General features: G+C 41.2%; 1 protein-coding gene across 1 annotated transcript; it reads right to left on the reverse strand.

The window, feature by feature from the left end:
- Positions 1–883: 883 nt before the first annotated feature.
- MACIR (macrophage immunometabolism regulator) lies at positions 884–19,560 on the reverse strand. The gene is made up of 2 exons (XM_086687518.1): positions 19,287–19,560; positions 884–3,398 (listed from the first exon to the last, which is right to left on the reverse strand). The coding sequence occupies exon 2, from the start codon at positions 3,373–3,375 to the stop codon at positions 2,752–2,754; it is 624 nt and encodes a 207-aa protein (XP_086543644.1). The 5' UTR covers positions 3,376–3,398; positions 19,287–19,560; the 3' UTR covers positions 884–2,751.
- Positions 19,561–20,357: the final 797 nt, after the last annotated feature.

Here is a 20,357-nt window from a genome sequence, read left to right on the forward strand (position 1 = left end):
GTCTTTCCCTCCTTGACTGCTGACTACAGGAGCCCTGGAAACAGAGGTGGAAACACAGCCAGGTAGAAGTCAGAGGCGCAAAAGCAGCTCACCTCAGATTTGAGCAAAGAGTGAAATTCCACTGCTACATCAGCTGAGCCTCTAAAACATGGTATTTTTCCAAAAAGGAAAAAAAAAAAAATAAAGCCATATAGGATGGCAATTTGTTTAAAGGCAGGTTGTGTTATGGCCAATGGAGCCCTGTTTAGTATAAAATACTAAACTCAATAAAAATGGGGGGGGGGATAAAGAGTTCAAAATTAGAAACCATGTGAAAAGTCTACAGAAAATGGGATATTTTTTCCTGCAGCTGAAAGTGATCCAGCCTACCCTTTTTTCTTGATGGGATACTACCTACATTAGGAGCACAAGATCATGGAGAGCACAGAAAACAAGACCGAAAGGAGCTCTCCAAACACACTCTGTAAACTACAGACCTAGACTTTCAAAACTTACAACCAAACTGAAAATTATTTCTCTTTACTAACCAGATCATTGCAAATATGTCATATCTCAAACTTCCGACCCCTTCATTTTTGCCACAGAGGTTCACTTGTCTTTAAAACCAAAATGAAAGAGCTACATATTTCTATTTAGCTCAAGAAATTACTTAGGTGCACGAGCAGGGACAGATGTCACAGGCACCCAGTTGTGTTTCCTCATGGACTGAATGCATACCATTGCCATGAATATATCCTTTACCCTGAAATACAGATGAGCTACAAAAGTAATTTTTTTTTTTTTTTTACAAAAATGGGGCCTAAAAACAAGTCCTTAGGTGGAATTCTTGAACAGTAACTAGCCTGCTGATGATGGACCTTGTTTAAAGCACCACACAACAATGTGTGTTTACATCACCCTTTTATTTCATAGTTAGAAATAATACAGTTCCACAGGGTAAATCATCAATAAATAACGGTGTTTAATCATTAAACGTAAAAATCCCAACTCTTTGGCATCTGACAGGATTCTATTTCTTGTCAAACTAATGACTGTATAGATATAGTTAATCTTAGTGATCATTCGTCAATACAATATGTTACAAAGGTGCAATTTACTTTAAAATATACAACAGCTGAAAATTTCCAGCCCACCAAGAAATCTGACCAACACAGTCTTAAGATATGGGTCAACTTCCCCAAGGCTCTTTCACATGATTTGCCTCAGTGAAAGTATAATAAATGTTGATTTAAAGAGTTCCTAGGGTTTTCTAATACTTACTCTGCTCTACATAGAGTTAGCCATTCATTCTGGCTAAATAAAAGTCATTATCTGCACCAGGAATGACCCACTCATTAGTAAAAGGTGTTCTTATTTTATAAGCAAGATGGCTAACACCTAAGAAACAGTCTCCAAAATAAAATTTCAAATAAGCAGTTCTATGCTGCCAGAAATGCCAATTCGGTAATAAATTGCACCTTCAAGAGTCAAAAAAGAAAAAAAAAATAGAAACTTTTACAAAAGGTTAAGTTACATACATTTTCCTCAAAATATATTCAAGAATAGTTGAGCTGTATTTGTTACTAAAGCCAGGGCATTATTTCTTTAGCAACAAATTAAACCAGTGCAATTGACATAAATTGTTAAGTAATCCAGGATTAACCCATTAAAACTGTAGAAGCCCTTTAGGCTCCCACACTAATCCTAGAAACTGAAATTTCAATGAGCGCTTTGAGCTGCACAGAACTAAAACTGGAATGACCCGATGCCATGCTGAATGGTATCACTTCATACTTAGTTTAAGCATTCGATAGTAGAAATCATGAGTCCTTCTATTAAAGTTTCATTCACTTACAGAACATTCAGATGCAAACAGTATTATGCCTATCATCCACAATTAAAAGAATCCTTTCCATTTTAAAGTTCCAGATGAATTTTAACTTAGAAAGTAAGCACTAAGGAAACTTTTTTAACTTATGAAAACTTCATATTGGAAACTTTCTGGAAAAGCTTCCCCCCACCCATTGTAAAATAAATACTTTGTATCCCAAATTTAATTGTATTAAGACACACTTTAATAATGCTATAAAGAAATATTTTACAGCCATAGAGATCAATAACTTTCCATGCGGAAATAAAAAAATTCATTGCTCAATAGTATTATTGAGACAAGTGAAGAAAGATTATTCTCTTGTCAATCTGAAATGTTAATTTTTTCAGTGCAAAACCAGTTATAAAATCTTTAAACTCAATATTTAAAAATAAAAAGTGGTCCAATTCAGCAATGTTCAAGTTCTAAATTTCGTAAAACAAATCATTACATACATTTTATAGTAAAATACAGAGATTAGAGAAGTACTTGAGTACTTAAGGATATCAATTTCTAATGAATCATACCAAGTCAGCAACAACCAAGCATATAACATTCCCAATTTGAGTGTCAGAATCATAAAGATGGTATTACTGTACCCGAAGCCTTTTTTCCTAGCTAAAAAGCTATACAGACTAACGGCCAACATTCTGTGTTCTTTGCAGTTGCGTGCTCTAGAATGATTTCCCCCAAAGTACCTGTGATTTCATCCCTGCATTTGAAATCTGATCCAAACAATTTTTCTGTTCCAGGAACGCTGAGCTGATATAACCATTCGTAACATGAAGAGTCCTGTACAGAGTACAACAGTGGGTTTCCTGCCAAGCGCAGGCTGGCCTAGACTGGTCTTTTCCCGCCAAGCACAGGCTGGCCTAGACTGGTCTGCACTCTCTGTAAGTCATTCATGTGTTATTCCTAGCAAACACACGGTCCCCTCTGAGGGTTAGGTGTTGAAGCTGGTACTGGAGCACTTCGGTGTCGGCTGGCTCCTTGATGTTCATTTTATCTAGATTGAGGTAGTCCAGAGATTTGGAGTGAGCCCTCTTACCTTTAAGAAGACAAAGAGGCAGGGGCCCATGGAGGGCCTTGTAAGGTTCATAAGGTAAAGATTTAGTGCACTTGTCTCCCGAGCTGGGCATCCGCCTTCGCCTCCTGCCATTGACCGCCGGAATCTCGTATGGCTGGTAGTACCTACTTCTGGTTTTATACAAACGAGAGGAACGTGCAAGTCCTGCATCCAGCTGCTTGGAGCGCATGGAAGGCACAGCTTCTCCCTTACTCTCTTCACCTCCTGTGCACTTCTGGGCTAACTTCAGGAGTTCCTCACCAGTTGTGAAGCCCACCAGATAGTTAGAGTCCATGTGCAGGATCTGGTAGCCCGACACAGTCCGGCGCATCGGCGAGCACGGCGTGCTGGAACAGCGCGGCTTCTCTGCTTCTGCCTTTCCTGGGGAGCTCGCCTCCGCCACAGGCAAGGACAGGGTGGCCAGGGTACTTCTGGACTCTCCATTAACATCTACTTCCATCTTAGGCACCAGTCTGCGCACCCCTGAAAGCAAACAGACTCAGATTGTAAAGGTATAAGACACAGAATCCTGGGCCACGCTGATCATTTTAGAAGGCTCAGGGAGCATGAAATAACACTGGCCTGAAGAACAGCCAGTGAACAACCGCCAGATTTTTATCTGTGTCTATAAAGCATTCCAGAGCAGGCATAAAATGACTACTACTTCTCTGCCTTCAAGAACTCAAAGGCAGGTTAAAGTCTGGAGTACTACTAAAAGGTTCAGACAAGAAGCAAACAGAAAACAATACTTCTCTAAATGAGGCACTCCACACAAATCACACAAAGTTTATTCCTCGATGTGCTATTAAGCAAATCAAATACAGATCTCAACATTAAGCAAATAAAAATACACACAGTTTATTTACCAAGAATCCACTAAACGTTCCCAACCTGAAAATTTAAATCTTTACATTTTCCATCATTTAATTTAAAACAAGCACTCAGCTCCTCACGCCCACAATTTTGTTTTTCAATTGTGTTTAAGGGACTTTTATGAAAGATAAAAAACCTTTCTGCAAAGGTTCCAATCAGACCCAATTTTTCTTTTTAAGATATGGGGAGCCTTCAGGGAAAGTTCCCCAAATGTTGTAAATGTTGTTCCTCCCATACACCCAATGAATTGTTTAGAGCAAACCATTTTGTAGTTTAAAAATAAACCCCAATCCAATACATCAGGTCATTTTTAACAGTGAATTTATATAAAATATCAGATGTACTTTGATTGTTTAATCAGCTATTGGTCTGAGAGTTATTTTATTTTGCAATACCTAAAACACCGTACTTTTGAATAGTATAAAAAATGGCAGAACAATTCTCAATGAATGCTGGTATTATTCAACACGATTATCACATTACATAGTTTGGAAAACCCTACTGACACCAAGTACCACAAATAATGGCCACGTTTCTAGAAAGCCGCTGATAAATCAAACTTTTGAAAAGCGAGTGGCCGTGTCATTTCAGAAAAACTTTATTTCTACTTGATCATCAATCAGAAGTAGAAAACACAGTTTTAAGAATCTCAGATGGCTAATCAAAACGATGTCTAAGAGTCAACTATTAAGATGTCAACTTTAAGATGAAAAATTTATTGAAAAATAAATTTATTAAATAATTTTTATAAAATCTCGTTGTAAAACAACCTTTCCCTAATTGAAGCTCTTCCCAAAGTTTGGGTATTCATTTAAAATCCAAGCAATTCTAAAGCTTAATTTAGAAGAAGAAAAAAAAAAAAAAAGAACCTTATTCCCTCATTTACACGCTATACTTTCCTTCATTAGAAAATAAACCAAGACTATGAAGAAGTTCCCAGATACTATCCTGTCCTCACTACAGCCCACATCCATAGCACAACTGAAAACTAACACTAATAAGGATTCCTGAGATACAGCAAACGCCAAAGGGATCCACAGAACTCTACTTACTTCCTGTTCTAAATCTTAGACTATGCATTCCCAAATTTAATTTAATCAAGATACTGTAGCCCTTCAGACCCTCCGGATTTAAAGCGATTGACTTTATTCTATATTATTAATGTAAAAATAAATTTATATTTGACCGTGTAATTTATAGCTCTGTTAACAGGACAGGAATAGTAGGCGACTATCAGCTACTTTGACATGCACACAAAAACCTGAAGATTTCTTACCTAATCAACTTTAGAGAACCCAAGCCTCGTCAAACCTTATGCTGAATAAACAAATGTTGACCCTAAGCCAAATGACAAACTAAGTTAATACTTTCTTTCTCGCTAATTCTACAGCCCAGAAGAAGCACAAGAAGACAGATTCAAGGCCTCCAACCTACCTAACCTGACAGGCAGCTATAGGCACGAAGTGTTTCTCTGATACTCCATTCTGAAAGACGAGGAGGGTCAGTGAGGCTAAAATAACCCAGGCTACAGAGGAAAGAGAACACACACCCAGATGGGTACCTCACTCAAGAATGACCCAGGTGATGACACTCCAGCAGTTAGTCCACATTAAGTGACACAATGGTTTAGGTCTCTTCCAAATCTGGTACCCCATGACAGTCCACAGACCTCCACCAGCCACGTTCCTGCATTCTCATTTGGTACATTATAAACTTCCCCAAATCCATGAATTCACACTCCACCCATTCTGATTTGGGTAATAATTCAAACGGAGCTAGGCTGAAAGTCTTTTTTGCCTCTGAAGGATAAAAATTGCTAAACAAGGTAACACACAAAATCACCACAAAGAAGAGCAGGCACAGGCTTCCGTGATCAACAGAATCACTTGGAAGTGTGTTCCTATACTAAGCCAATTCTGCTGCATCAAGGCAGACCATCAAGAACTGTGAGACTCTCTAGAGGATGAGGATAAAGGGTGGCAGGATACAAAGGTCTGAGAGTAAAAGGCAGAAATTATCTATTATCTAGAAAATAAGCACCTAGAAAATGAGAAAACTTAAGACAGTGAGTAAAGTGATGTATAAAGGTCAAAATCTGATGGAACATGAAACATGAGGTACGTAACCACCACTGCTTAAGTTTCCAGCAGCCATAACATCACACAAAAATATCACCTGGCCTGGGCAAAACTGCCTAACAGGATCTACAGGCATCTATCTGATAGACAATGATTTCACCCAGATTGTCAAACAAAAGGAACAGATGTGGTTAAAGAGCTCTGGAAATTTCAGCCAAGCAGCCCTGGTGTAAGAAACCTACCGTTATTTTGCTAAGGTAAACAACCCGCTCCCTTGTTAGAAAACACCAACGAATGAGAAAGTCAAAGAAATAAGCATTTCTAATACACTCTAACAAATATTTAGCCTAGTAACTAAGGTCAATACTCTACGTCAGATTTCTGAATTATAGTCTCACTGTGCTGGAACATAAAAACGCTGTTTGAAATACACATAAAGCTGCAACCTACTCAATCTCTCTTGATGCACAACTGTAAATTCTGGAGAACTGTGCACGTTTTTGCTACAAAAGCATCAGTATTTCTGCTCCAAACAGTAAGAGAGTCTCAAAACTAACAGCTCTTTTAGGTGGCTTCACTGGTTTCTGCAGTGTGCTGCCAAATTCATGAGAACATCTTCAGACCTTAATATTCACGTAGGAATGAATGTCAATGCTGCAACAACCTGAACTCTTGCAGACCACTTAGTTTTTTTTTGTTGTTGTTTTTTTGTTTTTAAAGGATCCTTTTTAATTAATGTATTGCCTTTCTAAAGAGTATCTACTATGCAGCACTAAGGAAGCTAGGTGGCGGCGGGGTTTCAGAAAAGAGAATGCTGGTTGGCAAATATTTTGTTTTTAGCTAGGTGGAATGCTGACTAAGCAGCATGCCTTCCATTCTTCAATGTGACTGAAAGCAAAGTTTTTATGCTATTAAATTCCTTAGAATTTCCTGACTGCATTTGCACACTGGAGCAAGATCCTGGGAGCAGTTAGCAAATCAGCTTCCACAGGCTATCTCTTAAGTGGGTAGAAGTAGTATAGATCACATCTAGTATGTTCTGAAGAAGTCTAGGTACTTTCTAATTCTGCAATCCTACAGAAAAAAAAATAATAAAATAATAATAATAATACACCAGTGACGCTAAAGATGGATGTGCAATATTTCACATTGCAAAATTTCTCACTAAAACCACTCATCAGGAAACATGGCTACCATGACTACAATTGGAGATGGCCTTTGTTTGGCAGAACATGCTTCATATTTTCGCATGAAAAATTTGCTTATAGGTTTGTTATTCTTCATAAACTGCTCATGACTAAGCATTTTGCTTCATATCCTAAAATAAACTGTGCATCATAAACGCATACTGCCAAGGTAAAAGATTACAAGAACTCTTGTAAACACTGCGGGTATGTGCAACAGGCACCCTCTCCCACTGCATCAATAAGAATAAACATGAGGCGGGAAATCAGGCACAATGCTAACTTCTGCACTGCTGAACACTAGAAATCAGAGACCAACAACATCCTTATTGATTCCATTAATGCCTTTCATATATAGTTTAAAGCAAAAATAAAAACTGGAAACAGAAAACAGGGAAAGTATTGTTAATAATAACAAAAGCAGCAAAATTTCTGTTGATAGAAGAGTCTAGAACAACACAGTACAATGAGAATAGAAAAGTCAACTTGTAGCTGAATAGTACTTTTAAAAGTGAGTTTCTTAAGTATGTTCCAAGAACAAACATAATTCATGTATTTTTAAAAATTTTATATAATTAAAAAAATTTTCTTTAATTCCGTATCAAATTGCCTCACAATCTAATCTGTCACAAGGGGACTAACATATACTTATAAAACATGCAAGACCTGACAGTGTTCACGGATGCCATTTATTTCTTTGAAATAGATGAGGATTCAAAATTAGACAACACTAGACAAGGTAACACGTTTTGCTAGAAAAATGTACACAGTGCATATAGTGCGTATTTTAAAAACACTAGGTACAGCCTGCAATTATGAATTTTGGTTGCAACTAATGCCAACAGGTACAAACCACAACACACATGTGGGGAACCCAGTACAGCAAGATGAGGACGTTCAAAAGACTGTGGCCTGTCTAGAATCTGTTCAGCTTTGAACACTCCCCAGGAAGTCTAACTTCCTAAGCATGTGGCACAAGGGGCCTTAAAAAAATATAACCTAAACACCTTAGCTCCTTAGACCAGCTCTGAAAATAGCTGAGAAGTTTCACAACTGCCACACAAAGAATTCTTTTTGAGAAATACTGCATTCTGGGAATTTTTTTTTTTTTTTTAATCAGGCCTATCAAAAAAAAGTCACCACCAGTAATCAAAAAATTGTTCCATATGTTTGAACCGCTTTTAGTAACACACAGCAATCCCATTTAAAAGAAAACAGATATAACTGTCTAAATATACAGAACAAAAATGTCACCATGTGAACCAAATCCTTTTCAAGAAATGAACCATTTGGAATAAAGCCGGCTCTTGGAAAATGGGGAGTCTCCTAAGCATGACTACTGTCAATCTAGTAATATCTAGAACCACCTAGTTTTAATGCCAGAATGATCTTGGATTGCATGGATGCTGAACTTCTGAAGCCATGAAGGCAGGGGCCTGCCCAGAGTCAGGCAGACATTTCCTGGTTTCCTGTCTCCATCAACTTCATCATGCTGGGCCTGCAGCACATGGTTCCCAAACTTGTACACATGCTAACATCATCCAAGGAGCTTCAAAAAATACTGATGTCTGTGCTCTACCCCAGATCTGTGATTTAATTCATCAGGGGTACAGCCTAGGGTCTGAAGTTTACAAAAGATCTCCAGGAGATTCTACTATGCAGACATGTTCGGGAACTTGTCAGAGAACTTACCTAGTAGGAGAATTTCACTGCCTTTTTTGTTTGTTTGTTTGTTTGTTTGTTTGCTTTCAATCAGTGATTATTGTCATATTAGTGGATATCATTTTTGTATGCTTTGAATTGCTAACAACCTATCTCTAAGACCTTTAATTTACTGTTTCTAATCCATTGTGGGCTTAATAATGATCTGCTAACCAACCTTGTTAAAACCGGATATAAAATAAAAATAAATCAGTGCTGAATGAGAAGCAGGCCCCTTCATCTGCACACACTTTGGTACAGTTACTTTAGTTTCTTAGCAGCCTCTGTCAGATACAGCTCTTTGGACAACAGTCTGGCAATTACTTGTACAGTTAAATAAGTACTTATTAAAAAACCCACCTACCCAACTTGTAGGCATTTACCTACTAAGAAAAATGAAAATGTATATTCACACAAAGACCTGAATGTGAATGTTTTTAACAGTTTCATTCTTAATCACCAAAAACTGGAAACAATCCAGGGGCGCCTGGGTGGCGCAGTCGGTTAAGCGTCCGACTTCAGCCAGGTCACGATCTCACGGTCCGTGAGTTCGAGCCCCGCGTCGGGCTCTGGGCTGATGGCTCAGAGCCTGGAGCCTGTTTCCGATTCTGTGTCTCCCTCTCTCTCTGCCCCTCCCCCGTTCATGCTCTGTCTCTCTCTGTCCCAAAAATAAATAAACGTTGAAAAAAAAAAAAAAAATTAAAAAAAAAAAAAAAAAAAACTGGAAACAATCCAAATGTCCATCAACAGGGAAATGGAAAAATAAACCATGGTCCGTCCATACAGTGGAATACCACTCAGCAACAAAAAGGAGCAGACTAGCATTACACAAGTGAAAGTTGCAGACAGAAAATGCTACATACTGTGTGATCCTATTTATAGGACATTCTGGAAAAAAATCAATGACTACAAAATGCTACAACGGGGGGTGATTAAAATACTCTACATATTGACTGTAGTGGTCTTTCTACAACTGGATACATTTGTCAAAACTCATCAAACTATACAAAAGGGTGAATTTCACTATATATAATTTATATGTCAATAATTCAGACTTTAAAAATAAAAGAAGTCTATCACATATTTCCAAGTTTTTGACTGTCCTACTTTTAAAATTCTTCACATTATCTAATCTCAGAATCAGAAGGAATCTTAATGGCTGTTACAGTGTGTGTTTGAACACCTTCAATTACAAGTAACTTACTGCCTCTTGAGTTGGTTCATTTCACCTTCTGCAGCTATGCCAGACTGTCCTATCATTTATAAATATATCTATAATTATGTATACATGCATTTGTCTACAGACATGGATCTGGAGAGAAAGATAGAGACAGACAGACACACACATTCCTGTAGCTTCTTCTCACTGCAAGTACTTTCGTGCTTTATTTAAATCAGATGAGTTAATAACCCAGCCACAGTATTTCTTACTCAGTATCCTCTAAAAGTATTTTGTACTTCTTGCTTTCTTTCTCAAAACTGAAAATGTAGTAATGTTTCCATTTTGTCAATGTTTTCAAATGCATTTTCATAAATCTAATAAGCTATATCTACCTAGTGACACCAAAGTGTTGGTTTTCCCCCATCATTCTTTTGAGTCATTCTGCTGCTGACTGCTAATTTGGAAATCACTCATTAGGAAACTAGATTTTTTTCCCCAAGGATTCCCCCCACCCCCCAAGGATTATGATGACTCTAATTCAAACGAAGGACCTACAAAAACATTGCCCAAGCAGAAGGACATACCAAAGCATGAACTCACACTAACACACTTTTTAAAATGCTAAAAGCTATAATGATCATTATTAAATGTTTTTCACCTTCAAAGAGATGGAGTCACATGGACACCTGTGTTGGCACAGATACACAGATGACACACTGAAAAAGAACTAAAAGAAGACAACAGCACTGCATAATTTGAACGAGTTTAAATTCATGGAGTAATAAAAGGAACGTCATACTTGCAGTGAACTGCTACATGACCAAGTGAAAATGATGCTCCATTCAGTCACCTGTTTGCCATTCTTTATGTGGGATAATATACAACTAGAACTTTTTGCAAATTATTGTGCCAATCCCTAGGGATTCATGTTTTACTAAAATCTCCCTGAAATTAGAGCAACTACCTCTTAACTACTCTATTTTGAAATCTTATTCCATAAAATGTCCTGTATCTTATAGGGAATAAAAAAAAAAACCTACTCAGTCAATGAAGCAAACACTTCAAGATAGTAACAGTCTCATTCTGCAACAGTAATTTCAGTTCTCATCATGAAAAAATTCGTAATTGTAGTGTACATACTTGCAATGATATACTGACATTTCATGTTCATCGTTTATGTGGTCCTTAAATTACATTACGATACTATGTTCACACAACTGGTTAACAAACAGAAAAAGCAAAATATAACTCACCAGACTAAATCCCAGAAGATGTCACTGTACAATGTCCAATGAGTCCCAAGGGAACACAGGCATACTATTTTTTCTGCTCTACTCCAGATACTAAACATGAAATATAAAAATAAACCTTTAATATAACAAGTAACACAACTTACAAAGCAATTATAAGAATTCTAACTGCAAAAGAGGATGAAACTAGCAGGAGGTACTAACACCAGGTACAGGTTAGAGAGGACACAATATTAATTCATTTCATTAAAGCAATTTGAGTTTGTTCGGCTAAATTTTAACTTCAAACACTTTATCATGTTTGTTCCTCTGTATTCTGCTGCTGAAATTCTACCTTGAGACTAAGAGCAGCTAACTGGACTAAACACAGAGACACAAAAACTTGGGGGGTTCAAAGTCGATTCCACCACCAATTCGTGTGTTCAAGAGATTCAGAGTATCCTATGGAAAAAGTAACCCTGAGGCTGAGGTCAAAAGAACAGGTCCTAGTCCTGGCCTTGCTAACAACACTGCCTCTTGACCTTACATCAAGAGCAATTATTTAATATGAGGACAGTACCACCCTTCCTCCTCATACAGTTGTTGTATGGATCTAATGAGAGGAGGCAGGTGAACATATTCTGCAAAGTCCTTTATGGATGTGTGATGTTATTGTCATGCAATTAATTTTTGGTGTCTACTCATTTTAGCCACAAAATAGCAACAATTAAAAATCCTTCATAAGACTGCTGCTCTGAAGCAAATAAACGGAAAGGTCTTGGAAAACAATGCCCTTCCTTCCTTCCTTCCTTCCTTCCTTCCTTCCTTCCTTCCTTCCTTCCTTCCTTCCTTCCTTCCTTCCTTCCTTCCTTCCTCCCTCCCTCCCTCCCTCCCTTCCTTCCTTCCCAGCAACAATTTGAAAAACACTTCTTTGGAGTTACCACAGTGCTTAAGGTTTCTAGCATCTCCTTTGCGTCTTCCCCCTACCTGGGAAGGTAATGTGTAAGAGAATCTATCTGTATCTCCTACCTTCCTAGTTAACTGGCTTAACTTCTTAAGGCCAAGAAAATTCCCCAAAGTCCTTTCCACCTGTAAAGATTTCTTTGGTTGCTGCATTTCTGTTGTGGTGTTTAACTTGGGACGAGGGAGCCCCAGATGAGCCTTGTGGAGCCACTTCACCCCCACAGGTGCACAGGGCCCGACACAGTGGCTACCATGAAACATGCCCCACTGCAAACAGCAAGGGAAAAGGCAAGGACTTTGTCACTTTATTACTGTCCCCTTGCCAGTACTGAAGAGTTTTAGCCAAAGGAAAGGGATAATTCTCGAATTAAAGGGATTTGCCCCTGCAGCTTGAGGAACTGGAAGGAGTTCGTGCACCAAGAACGGTCATTCCGAGCAGCTCACACGTTTATCAGCCTTCGGAACGTGGGTCCACTTAAGAAACAGACACGCTGGGGCGCCTGGGTGGCGCAGTCGGTTAAGCGTCCGACTTCAACCAGGTCACGATCTCACGGTCCGTGAGTTCGAGCCCCGCGTCGGGCTCTGGGCTGATGGCTCAGAGCCTGGAGCCTGTTTCCGATTCTGTGTCTCCCTCTCTCTCTGCCCCTCGCCCGTTCATGCTCTGTCTCTCTCTGTCCCAAAAATAAATAAACGTTGAAAAAAAAAAAAAAAAAAAAAAGAAACAGACACGCTCCCTGCCACCGCCTGTGGCACAAACCCGGTTCAGACTGGGGAGCCAAGACACCTCGATGATGAACACTAGCTTCTCCTCCACCAATGAAGCCTCTGGTTTTTACATAAAGTGAACTGTGATGTCACGAAGCTGTTGCCCGACAATACCTTCTTTATTTCATACACTCACCCCTCCAAATTTCCCCAATACTACCGTTAGAAAGCTCAACTTGACTTCTTTTCTTTTGTAGATGTTTCTTTATTTTTGAGACAGAGACAGAGCGTGAACAGGGGAGGGGCAGAGAGAGAGAGGGAGACACAGAATTCCAAGCAGGCTGCAGGCTCCGAGCTGTCAGCACAGAGCCCGAATGGGGGCTCGAACCCACGAACTGTGAGATCGTGACCTGAGCCGAAGTCGGAGGCTTAACCCACTCAGCTGCCCAGGCACCCTGGCAACCTGACTTCTTAATTCAAGTAAATCGATTTTTAATGGGGAAGGGAAATTAAAGAAGAAACTAAGATTTTTGAGCACCTTCTGGACGCCAAAAGCCCTACACCATTGTTTCACTGCATCTTAACTTCTACTCCATGAGGACGTATCCTCCCCAGTGTAAGTATTCCATCAGGTGACGCTGTCTGAACCCGAACCCCATCTCGTCTGACTCCAAAGCCCACTGACACTGCTTTATATACATGTGGCCTCTGTTCAGCCATAAGCCCGGATGTACAGCTTTTTACACAATAACCATGTTCCTGAAAAATGTAAATTAATTTCTGTAAATGGAATTCTATTTCCAATGTGTGGGGAGGCACTTTATTTTAAAGCTTTACTGCCTCACTTGTGAAATGATTAGAGGGAGGTAGTTTTAGCTACTAGTTCTAGTGTTATTTCGAACTGGAAAGTGTTAGGATGTCACAGCACATAGTGCAGTCTTCCACGAAGTCATTCTAAGTCACGGGCCCTTTCTTCCAGGAGCGGGTAAGATGCTTTAAAATCATAAATCGTAAGGCAGGAAAAACACGTATCAACCAGTGGTTGGGCATCAAATACAGATCAACATTTCCGCTGAATATTTCAGGACTACATCTATCACAAAGTGAGATAAACTTCATTTAGACTTCTAGCAATTTCAGAGTGAAACCCCAGCTGGAGGAACATGGGAAAAGTCTGGATCTGGTTTAAGTCTAAATCAAAAATCGTTTTCAAAAACAGTGTAAAATCTCAATCAAACTTTCATATAATTTGCACCATGTACTTGGTGATACATGCTTCCCTTCAAACTTTTAAATGCACTGATGAAATGTATTGTCCAACATTTTTTCAACAGCAAAAGAAAAATCAACCTAAAACTTCATTCTGGATTGGAAAACAGAGGAGCCTTAAAGTAATTATCCCACTCGTGCCCCGGAGCTGATGTGGAAGTCTAGGAAATGGTGGTAATTTCATAGTAAACAAAGTGTAGTAACTGATTATCCCTAATAGGGCACTGCCAAGCCAAAAATAGAATACAAACACAGAGTCCAAGGGAGCCACCCGGGCAACACCAAGGTACGGCAGCTCCTTTCCTGGTCTCAGTTTTACTCATTTCTGACTTTGCTTTCTGTCAGGCGTGTACCACCTGCTATCTGTGCACAGGGACTAAGAGGAGGAGGAGGATAAAGATGATGAAAAAGGGGAAGAATCAAAAGAATGAGACCAGACACGAGTATAAGAATATAACTTCTTTAAAGAGACTGCCTATAAAGGAAACTAGTTACAAAAACAAACAACAAAACAAAAAACTATAGTAAGGGCTTACCCTCATCTACTACAAACAATTAGGAGTCTAATATAAAAGTTTCCAACAGATTGGGATTTTTAATAAAAAAGAAACCAGTATTTTTGAACACCTTCTTTACGCTAAAAGCTATAAGGGATTTATAGCTACTCCCTGAGGAAAATACTACCCCCATTTTAAAGTATTCAATCAAATAATACTATTTGAGAGTCCAAGCAAGAATCTCAATGCCTACCGGTCTGACTCCAAAGCCCACGGACACTGTCATAATAGGGAAGGTGAGTTAATACACTTTGTTTACTATGAAATTAGCAACCATTTCCTAAATTTCCACTTCAGCTCCAGGGCTGGCGGAGATAATCACTTTAAGGTTCCTCTGCTTTCAAATCTAGAATAAAGTTTTAGATTGAAATAACATTTTTAGAGTACTTTTAAAATCTATAAATCTCTTAACACTTGCAACTGATTCTGGCCAATGTTTTGAACATGAAGGCTTGGCGACGTATCAATGCATCTCCTCTCAAAAACAGTCAGCAAGAAGGAAAAGAATTCACGTGTAATTCTTACAAGATGTACTAAATGCTGTGTAGAAAGACAGACTGAAGTAAACAGACCAGAGGCTAGAGTACATAATGCTTCCAGCTATAAACAGCTGAAACAAACAGAAAACCCTGTGACATTATCTTGTAAGCACTGTAAATAGGGAAAACTGAGCATTGCCAAGGACTTCCCCACAGGCCTCTGGATAGGGAGGCCATGAGTGAGTAAGCAAAAGACACTCAACACACGACTGCAAATGAATCTTCTGCAGATAGAAAAGTTTGCAAACTGGGGCGCCTGGATGGCTCAGTCAGTTAAGCGTCCAACCTCAGCTCAGGTCATGATCTCACACTCCATGAGTTCGATCCCCGTGTCAGGCTCTGTGCTGACAGCTCAGAGCCTGGAGCCTATTCAGATTCTGTGTCTCCCCTCTTTCTGACCCTCCCATGCGCATGCTCTGTCTCAAAAATAACTAAAAACATTAAAAAAAAATTTTTTTTTTAAGTTTGCAAACATTAACTAGGAGTGTGTCAAATTTCACAGGCAAGGTGATAGATAGCAAAACAGGTAAATAAAGAAGAATGTCCTTCAAAAGTAGGGTGGCCATGTCTCTGTCAGAGCCTGTTCTCTGGCATAATTATTTATAGCATGCCCTTTATCTCTCAAAAGTGTCCCAGTTTGGCAATTACATTGTTATTCTACTCAAAAGTAATATTTAACAATGAAAAGGCAATGAATTAAAACAGGGGGGAAAAGGGAAAGAAAGCCCCCTCTGCTTGCACAGTGGCTTCCCATACAGATCTGAGGAGTATTTCTTTGGGTGTATCCATTGAGCCATTCAATTATTCATTTGCTCATTCTGTCATTCAACAGTATTTCTGGAGTTTTATTATATCCCAGCATTGTACAGGCACTGGGGCAAATAGAAAAAGTGAAGCTGGGAAGGAAAGACAGACAGACATGGAAATAATATACATCTAATACACAGAACAGGAAACCTGAATGGTCCTGGGAACCCAGAGAAGGGAGTGTTTTTTTTTCCCCAAATGCAGAAAGCTCCCACATGGAAATGTTCAAACCCACACACAAAATCTCTACACTCAAAAAAGCCCTAAATATCAGACTTCAGCACAGATCCACTAACAAAATAGCAGTAAGAAAAAAAATTAACATCTATCACTTCCAAACCATATGGTTATAAATATGAAGGCCAGGAAATAGCCCTTGCAAAATTCTGGTAAATAAATCCCACTAATCATTAAAGATTATGTTATGAAAAGATAAATTTTGGGCAAAGGAAACTGGTAGAGTAGTGGTTATGGGTTCTAATTCTAGATTCAAAAACACAAAGAAAAAAAAAAGGAAACAGGGAGTATTTCTCAGAGTAGATCTTTGAGGACCGATCAGTAATTTTAAAAAAGCACCTGGAAAAAAAAAAAAAAAAAAAAAACAGCTATTTTTAAAAGTCGCATTCAGATTAATGAAAATATTTTGCAACCACCAGTCTCAAATATTACTCTAAAAACAAAAAAGACACAGACCAAAACATCTCTCAAGTCACAAAACACTGAGCAGAAATAAAACAGGTTAGCTGCTAAAGCACAACACACACAATGAAAACAAAATGCTTAGCTGTGCCTACCCTACATGATCCTCTTAAAGATTACTTTAATCTTACTTTTCCATTCGTAACTCATAAAAACTAACATCAAAAATTTTAAGAGCTGTTGAGTGTGACTGTTCTGAAACCATCCTTGACCTTACAAACAAATCACTAATCTCACCAGGGTGGTAAGACAACCCATAATTGGTTCAGTAGACAAAAATGTGTTTCTCTTGCTAGTATCAGTTCTTTCAATAGCAACCCCCTCAAAGTGCAGCATTCATTTTCCCCTCTGTTTCTGCTAGTAGAAATTAAAGCTAGATTACCAATGTTGTCTTACCATTATGTGAAGTCACCTTCTACTTTTAGGAAAAAAAAAAAAATGGGAGTTTCACTACAAATATGACTGATGGTAACTGGAACTGGGGTCTACATGCAGTCTTTACAAGAAATTTGCCTCCTAGGAAACATAACCGAAATGGGACAGGTGCACATGGTGGAAATGGCTAACCTTCCACATGAAAGCTTAAAACCAGAAACAACTTCTGATAGGCCTGTGATGAAATCAAGAGTTCTCTCTGGAGGAAAGAGGTGATTCTTCCCCCAGAGGATATAAATTGGCAACAGCAAAGAAAATTTAAACACTGTATATAAAGTTTTATCACTTCTACCACACTACATACTTTTAAGAGTGTACAATAGCTTCCCAAAGCATACAAAGTTACACAGAGAAGGTAAACAAATTTACTGACCATTATGCAAGGTCAATGAATATCCTATGTATCTTACATCTTGGAATAGTCACTATTAAACAGTCTCATTTGCAATTAACTAAAATGCTGACAGAAGCATTTTCTATACACCATTCTTATCAAATCAAGAGGTCTAGGGGCTCATTAATCCTTGTATTTCATCCTGGACATTTTATTAAGTTTATAATGCATACACAGTTACATGATAAAAACACTGAAATCTGTGAAACATTCATTAAACATAACTGTAAGCACAAAGCATGGCCTTTAATTAATAAAGTACCAAAAGCTTCTGCAATAATAACCAACACTTTATTTTGAAATCACTGGGAAAATAAACGGAGATCATTTATATCTCCCTGAGAGCGTAACTTCTACGGGGTTAAAAAAAACATACAAAGCAACTAACAACTCTAAATTGTAGAGTGGCTCATCTGAGAAAAACAATGTAAAATGAAGTCTAGTAACGTCAGAAAGGTTTTGCAAGAATTGCTCTTTGGGCTAGGAGTAGCAAGCATGCGATTAAATGCTACTGCCTCCATTCTTCCTCAAATGATTAAAAAGTTCCCAGCCCCAGTTTTACCTATGTACAACCACCATGCACAGACACTGTGAGCATCTTGGCTCGACACTCATCAGTAACCCACCCGGATGCAAACCGAAGTGGGTGGAGAAGCAGGAAAACCCTAAGGACGTGGAACACTTGCAAGGGGAAAAGGACGGGGCCGTCATTCCCTTCATTTTCCCATCTCCTTGCTGGCAGATTTGCAGATTCCACCACTAGAGAGAGTTTGGCAGCTTCACAATGGGGCCGCCTGCTCAGCGTCTGACTGCCGCCCGCCTGGAAACCCCTTTCCCCCGCTTATCACCCGCCCTACAAAAGTCCACCCGCGACAGGTGGGGAGAGGGCGGCAATGCCCAACAACAAATCTGCCGCTTTCGCTTCTGGCCAGCAACCCGCCCCAATCTACAAGCGCGCCCCTCCCGGCACTGCCGGCCTGTCCGTCCCCGCTGTACCCGCAGACGCGCAGCGGGCGCGGGCTGCGGGCTCTCGGGCGACCTCACCCCCAGGATTGCAGTGGGGGCGAGGAGGGCCGGCGAGATAAGACCTTCAGGGCTCGCCCGTGGGCGCTATCTGGCCGGGGCAGTCGCACCAGGCGCGCGGCCGTGGCGCGCCGCCAGAGGCGCAGCAGGCCGGGGAAAGAGCTACTTCTCAATGGGGCCCCGAGGCCGTCTGCCCCGCGGTGCGGGCACGCCGGCGGAGGAACCAGCGTGCGCGCCAACGCGCCTGGACTTCCGCACCGCCGCACCGCGGGAGAGGCGCTCCGGATGGTCGGGTCCCCGCACCTCCCCGGCGAGCGCACGCCGCGCGCACACGGGGGCGCACGCCCCCGCACACTCACACGCGCTGCACACTCACGGCGTCTCCAGCCCCACCCCTGTGCCAAGCAGCCGCGGGCTCCCCGCACCCCGTAGGGGCCCCACCCAGTTCACCAGAGCCCAGCCTCCAGCTCGGGCGCTCAGGGACCAGCCCGCCAAGGCTCGGGGCCCCTGGGGTCGCCTCGTCGTTCACCCCGAGGCCGACCCGCCCGCCTGGGGTTCCCCGGCACCGCGCGGGCACCGCGGGCACCGCGCGCCCGGCCCCGACACGAGGCAGGGAGGAAGGGGCGGTGCCGCGACTGGGCTGGCACCGGAGCTCGGTGACTGGAGCACCCCCCCAACCCACCCACCCATCACCACCACCTTTTCTGCAGCACAAAAGGTTGCAGGCGGAACCGCCGTCCCCGTGCAACCTACCGGTGGCCCAGGGCTCTGCCACCTCCGCCGCGCCTGGGCCGCAGAGCCGGAGAGAAGGGCGGGAGAGGCGCAGGGCTGCGGCGCCGAGATCCGGGCAGAGGCCGCCAGCCGAGCCAGCCGGGTACCCTCTCCTCTCCCACCGCGCTCGGAGCCAGCTACCGCCCGGCGTAGTCCCCGCCTCCTCCTCCTCCTCCTCCTCCTCCTCCGCCGCCCGCCTTCCCGCCCTCCTCCCTCCGGCTGCGGAGGCGCAGCCCGTCTGCGCTGGGCCCGCCTCCTGCGCCCCGCTCTGACACCCGGAGGAAGGGCGGGCCGGCCGGAGAAAGGCGCTAAGAGGCCCGAAGTAGTTGGCGGGGGCGGGGGAGTTGCGGACTGGGAACGGGAGGAGGAGTCGTAACACCTCCTCCCAGTCCAAACCTGCAGCCCAACTGAGGAGCTCCGACTCGCTGGCCTAGGCTGCACGTACGTTTCCTCAGGTGGTGTGGTGATGTTTGTCATTCGTGAGTCTCTGCTTAAAGGACTCAGCCCTGAGCAGACTGAAAGCCCATGAAATTACAAATTTGACCCTTCAAATCTTAGAAAACTGCTAAATATCTAGGGAATGGAGTGAGGTGAATTCAAATTCATTCTGATTGGATTAGCTATTTTTGAAGCCTCAGGCTTGATCTTTTCCATTCTTGTAAGAAATTCTTTTCTTTGATCAAGATTTTCTGTTCTCAATTCATATGCATCTCCTCCGCCAAACAGGTTCACAAACTCAGTGATAAGAATATATGCCAAGACTTTTCACGTGCATTTCCAAATTTACACCTCTCGACAAATTTGTGAGGGAGTGACCGATTATCCACATCCTGAAGGTTTGGAAAGTTTAACTTCCTCGAGGTCACACTTGTACTTAGTGCCTGAGCCGAGTCTGAACCCAGGCACTGGAAAGACGAAATTGTTTATAGATGTTGCTAATTTATGTTCCAGTCTCAATCCAAGAGAGTTGTTACTGTTCTTTTTTTTTTTTTTAACAAAATACTTTATGTGAACACAAAAGGCATAAACTTAATACAAATTTAAACAAATCTT

The sequence above is a fragment of the Puma concolor genome, chromosome A1, assembly GCF_028749965.1.
Source record: "Puma concolor isolate L17-30 chromosome A1, mPumCon1.1.hap2, whole genome shotgun sequence".
Taxonomy (NCBI): Eukaryota; Metazoa; Chordata; class Mammalia; order Carnivora; family Felidae; genus Puma; species Puma concolor.

What these genes read in the sequence shown, in the direction of transcription:
- MACIR (XM_086687518.1), bottom strand. Translation starts at nt 3,375, where the DNA reads ATGGAAGTAGATGTTAATGGAGAGTCCAGAAGTACCCTGGCCACCCTG.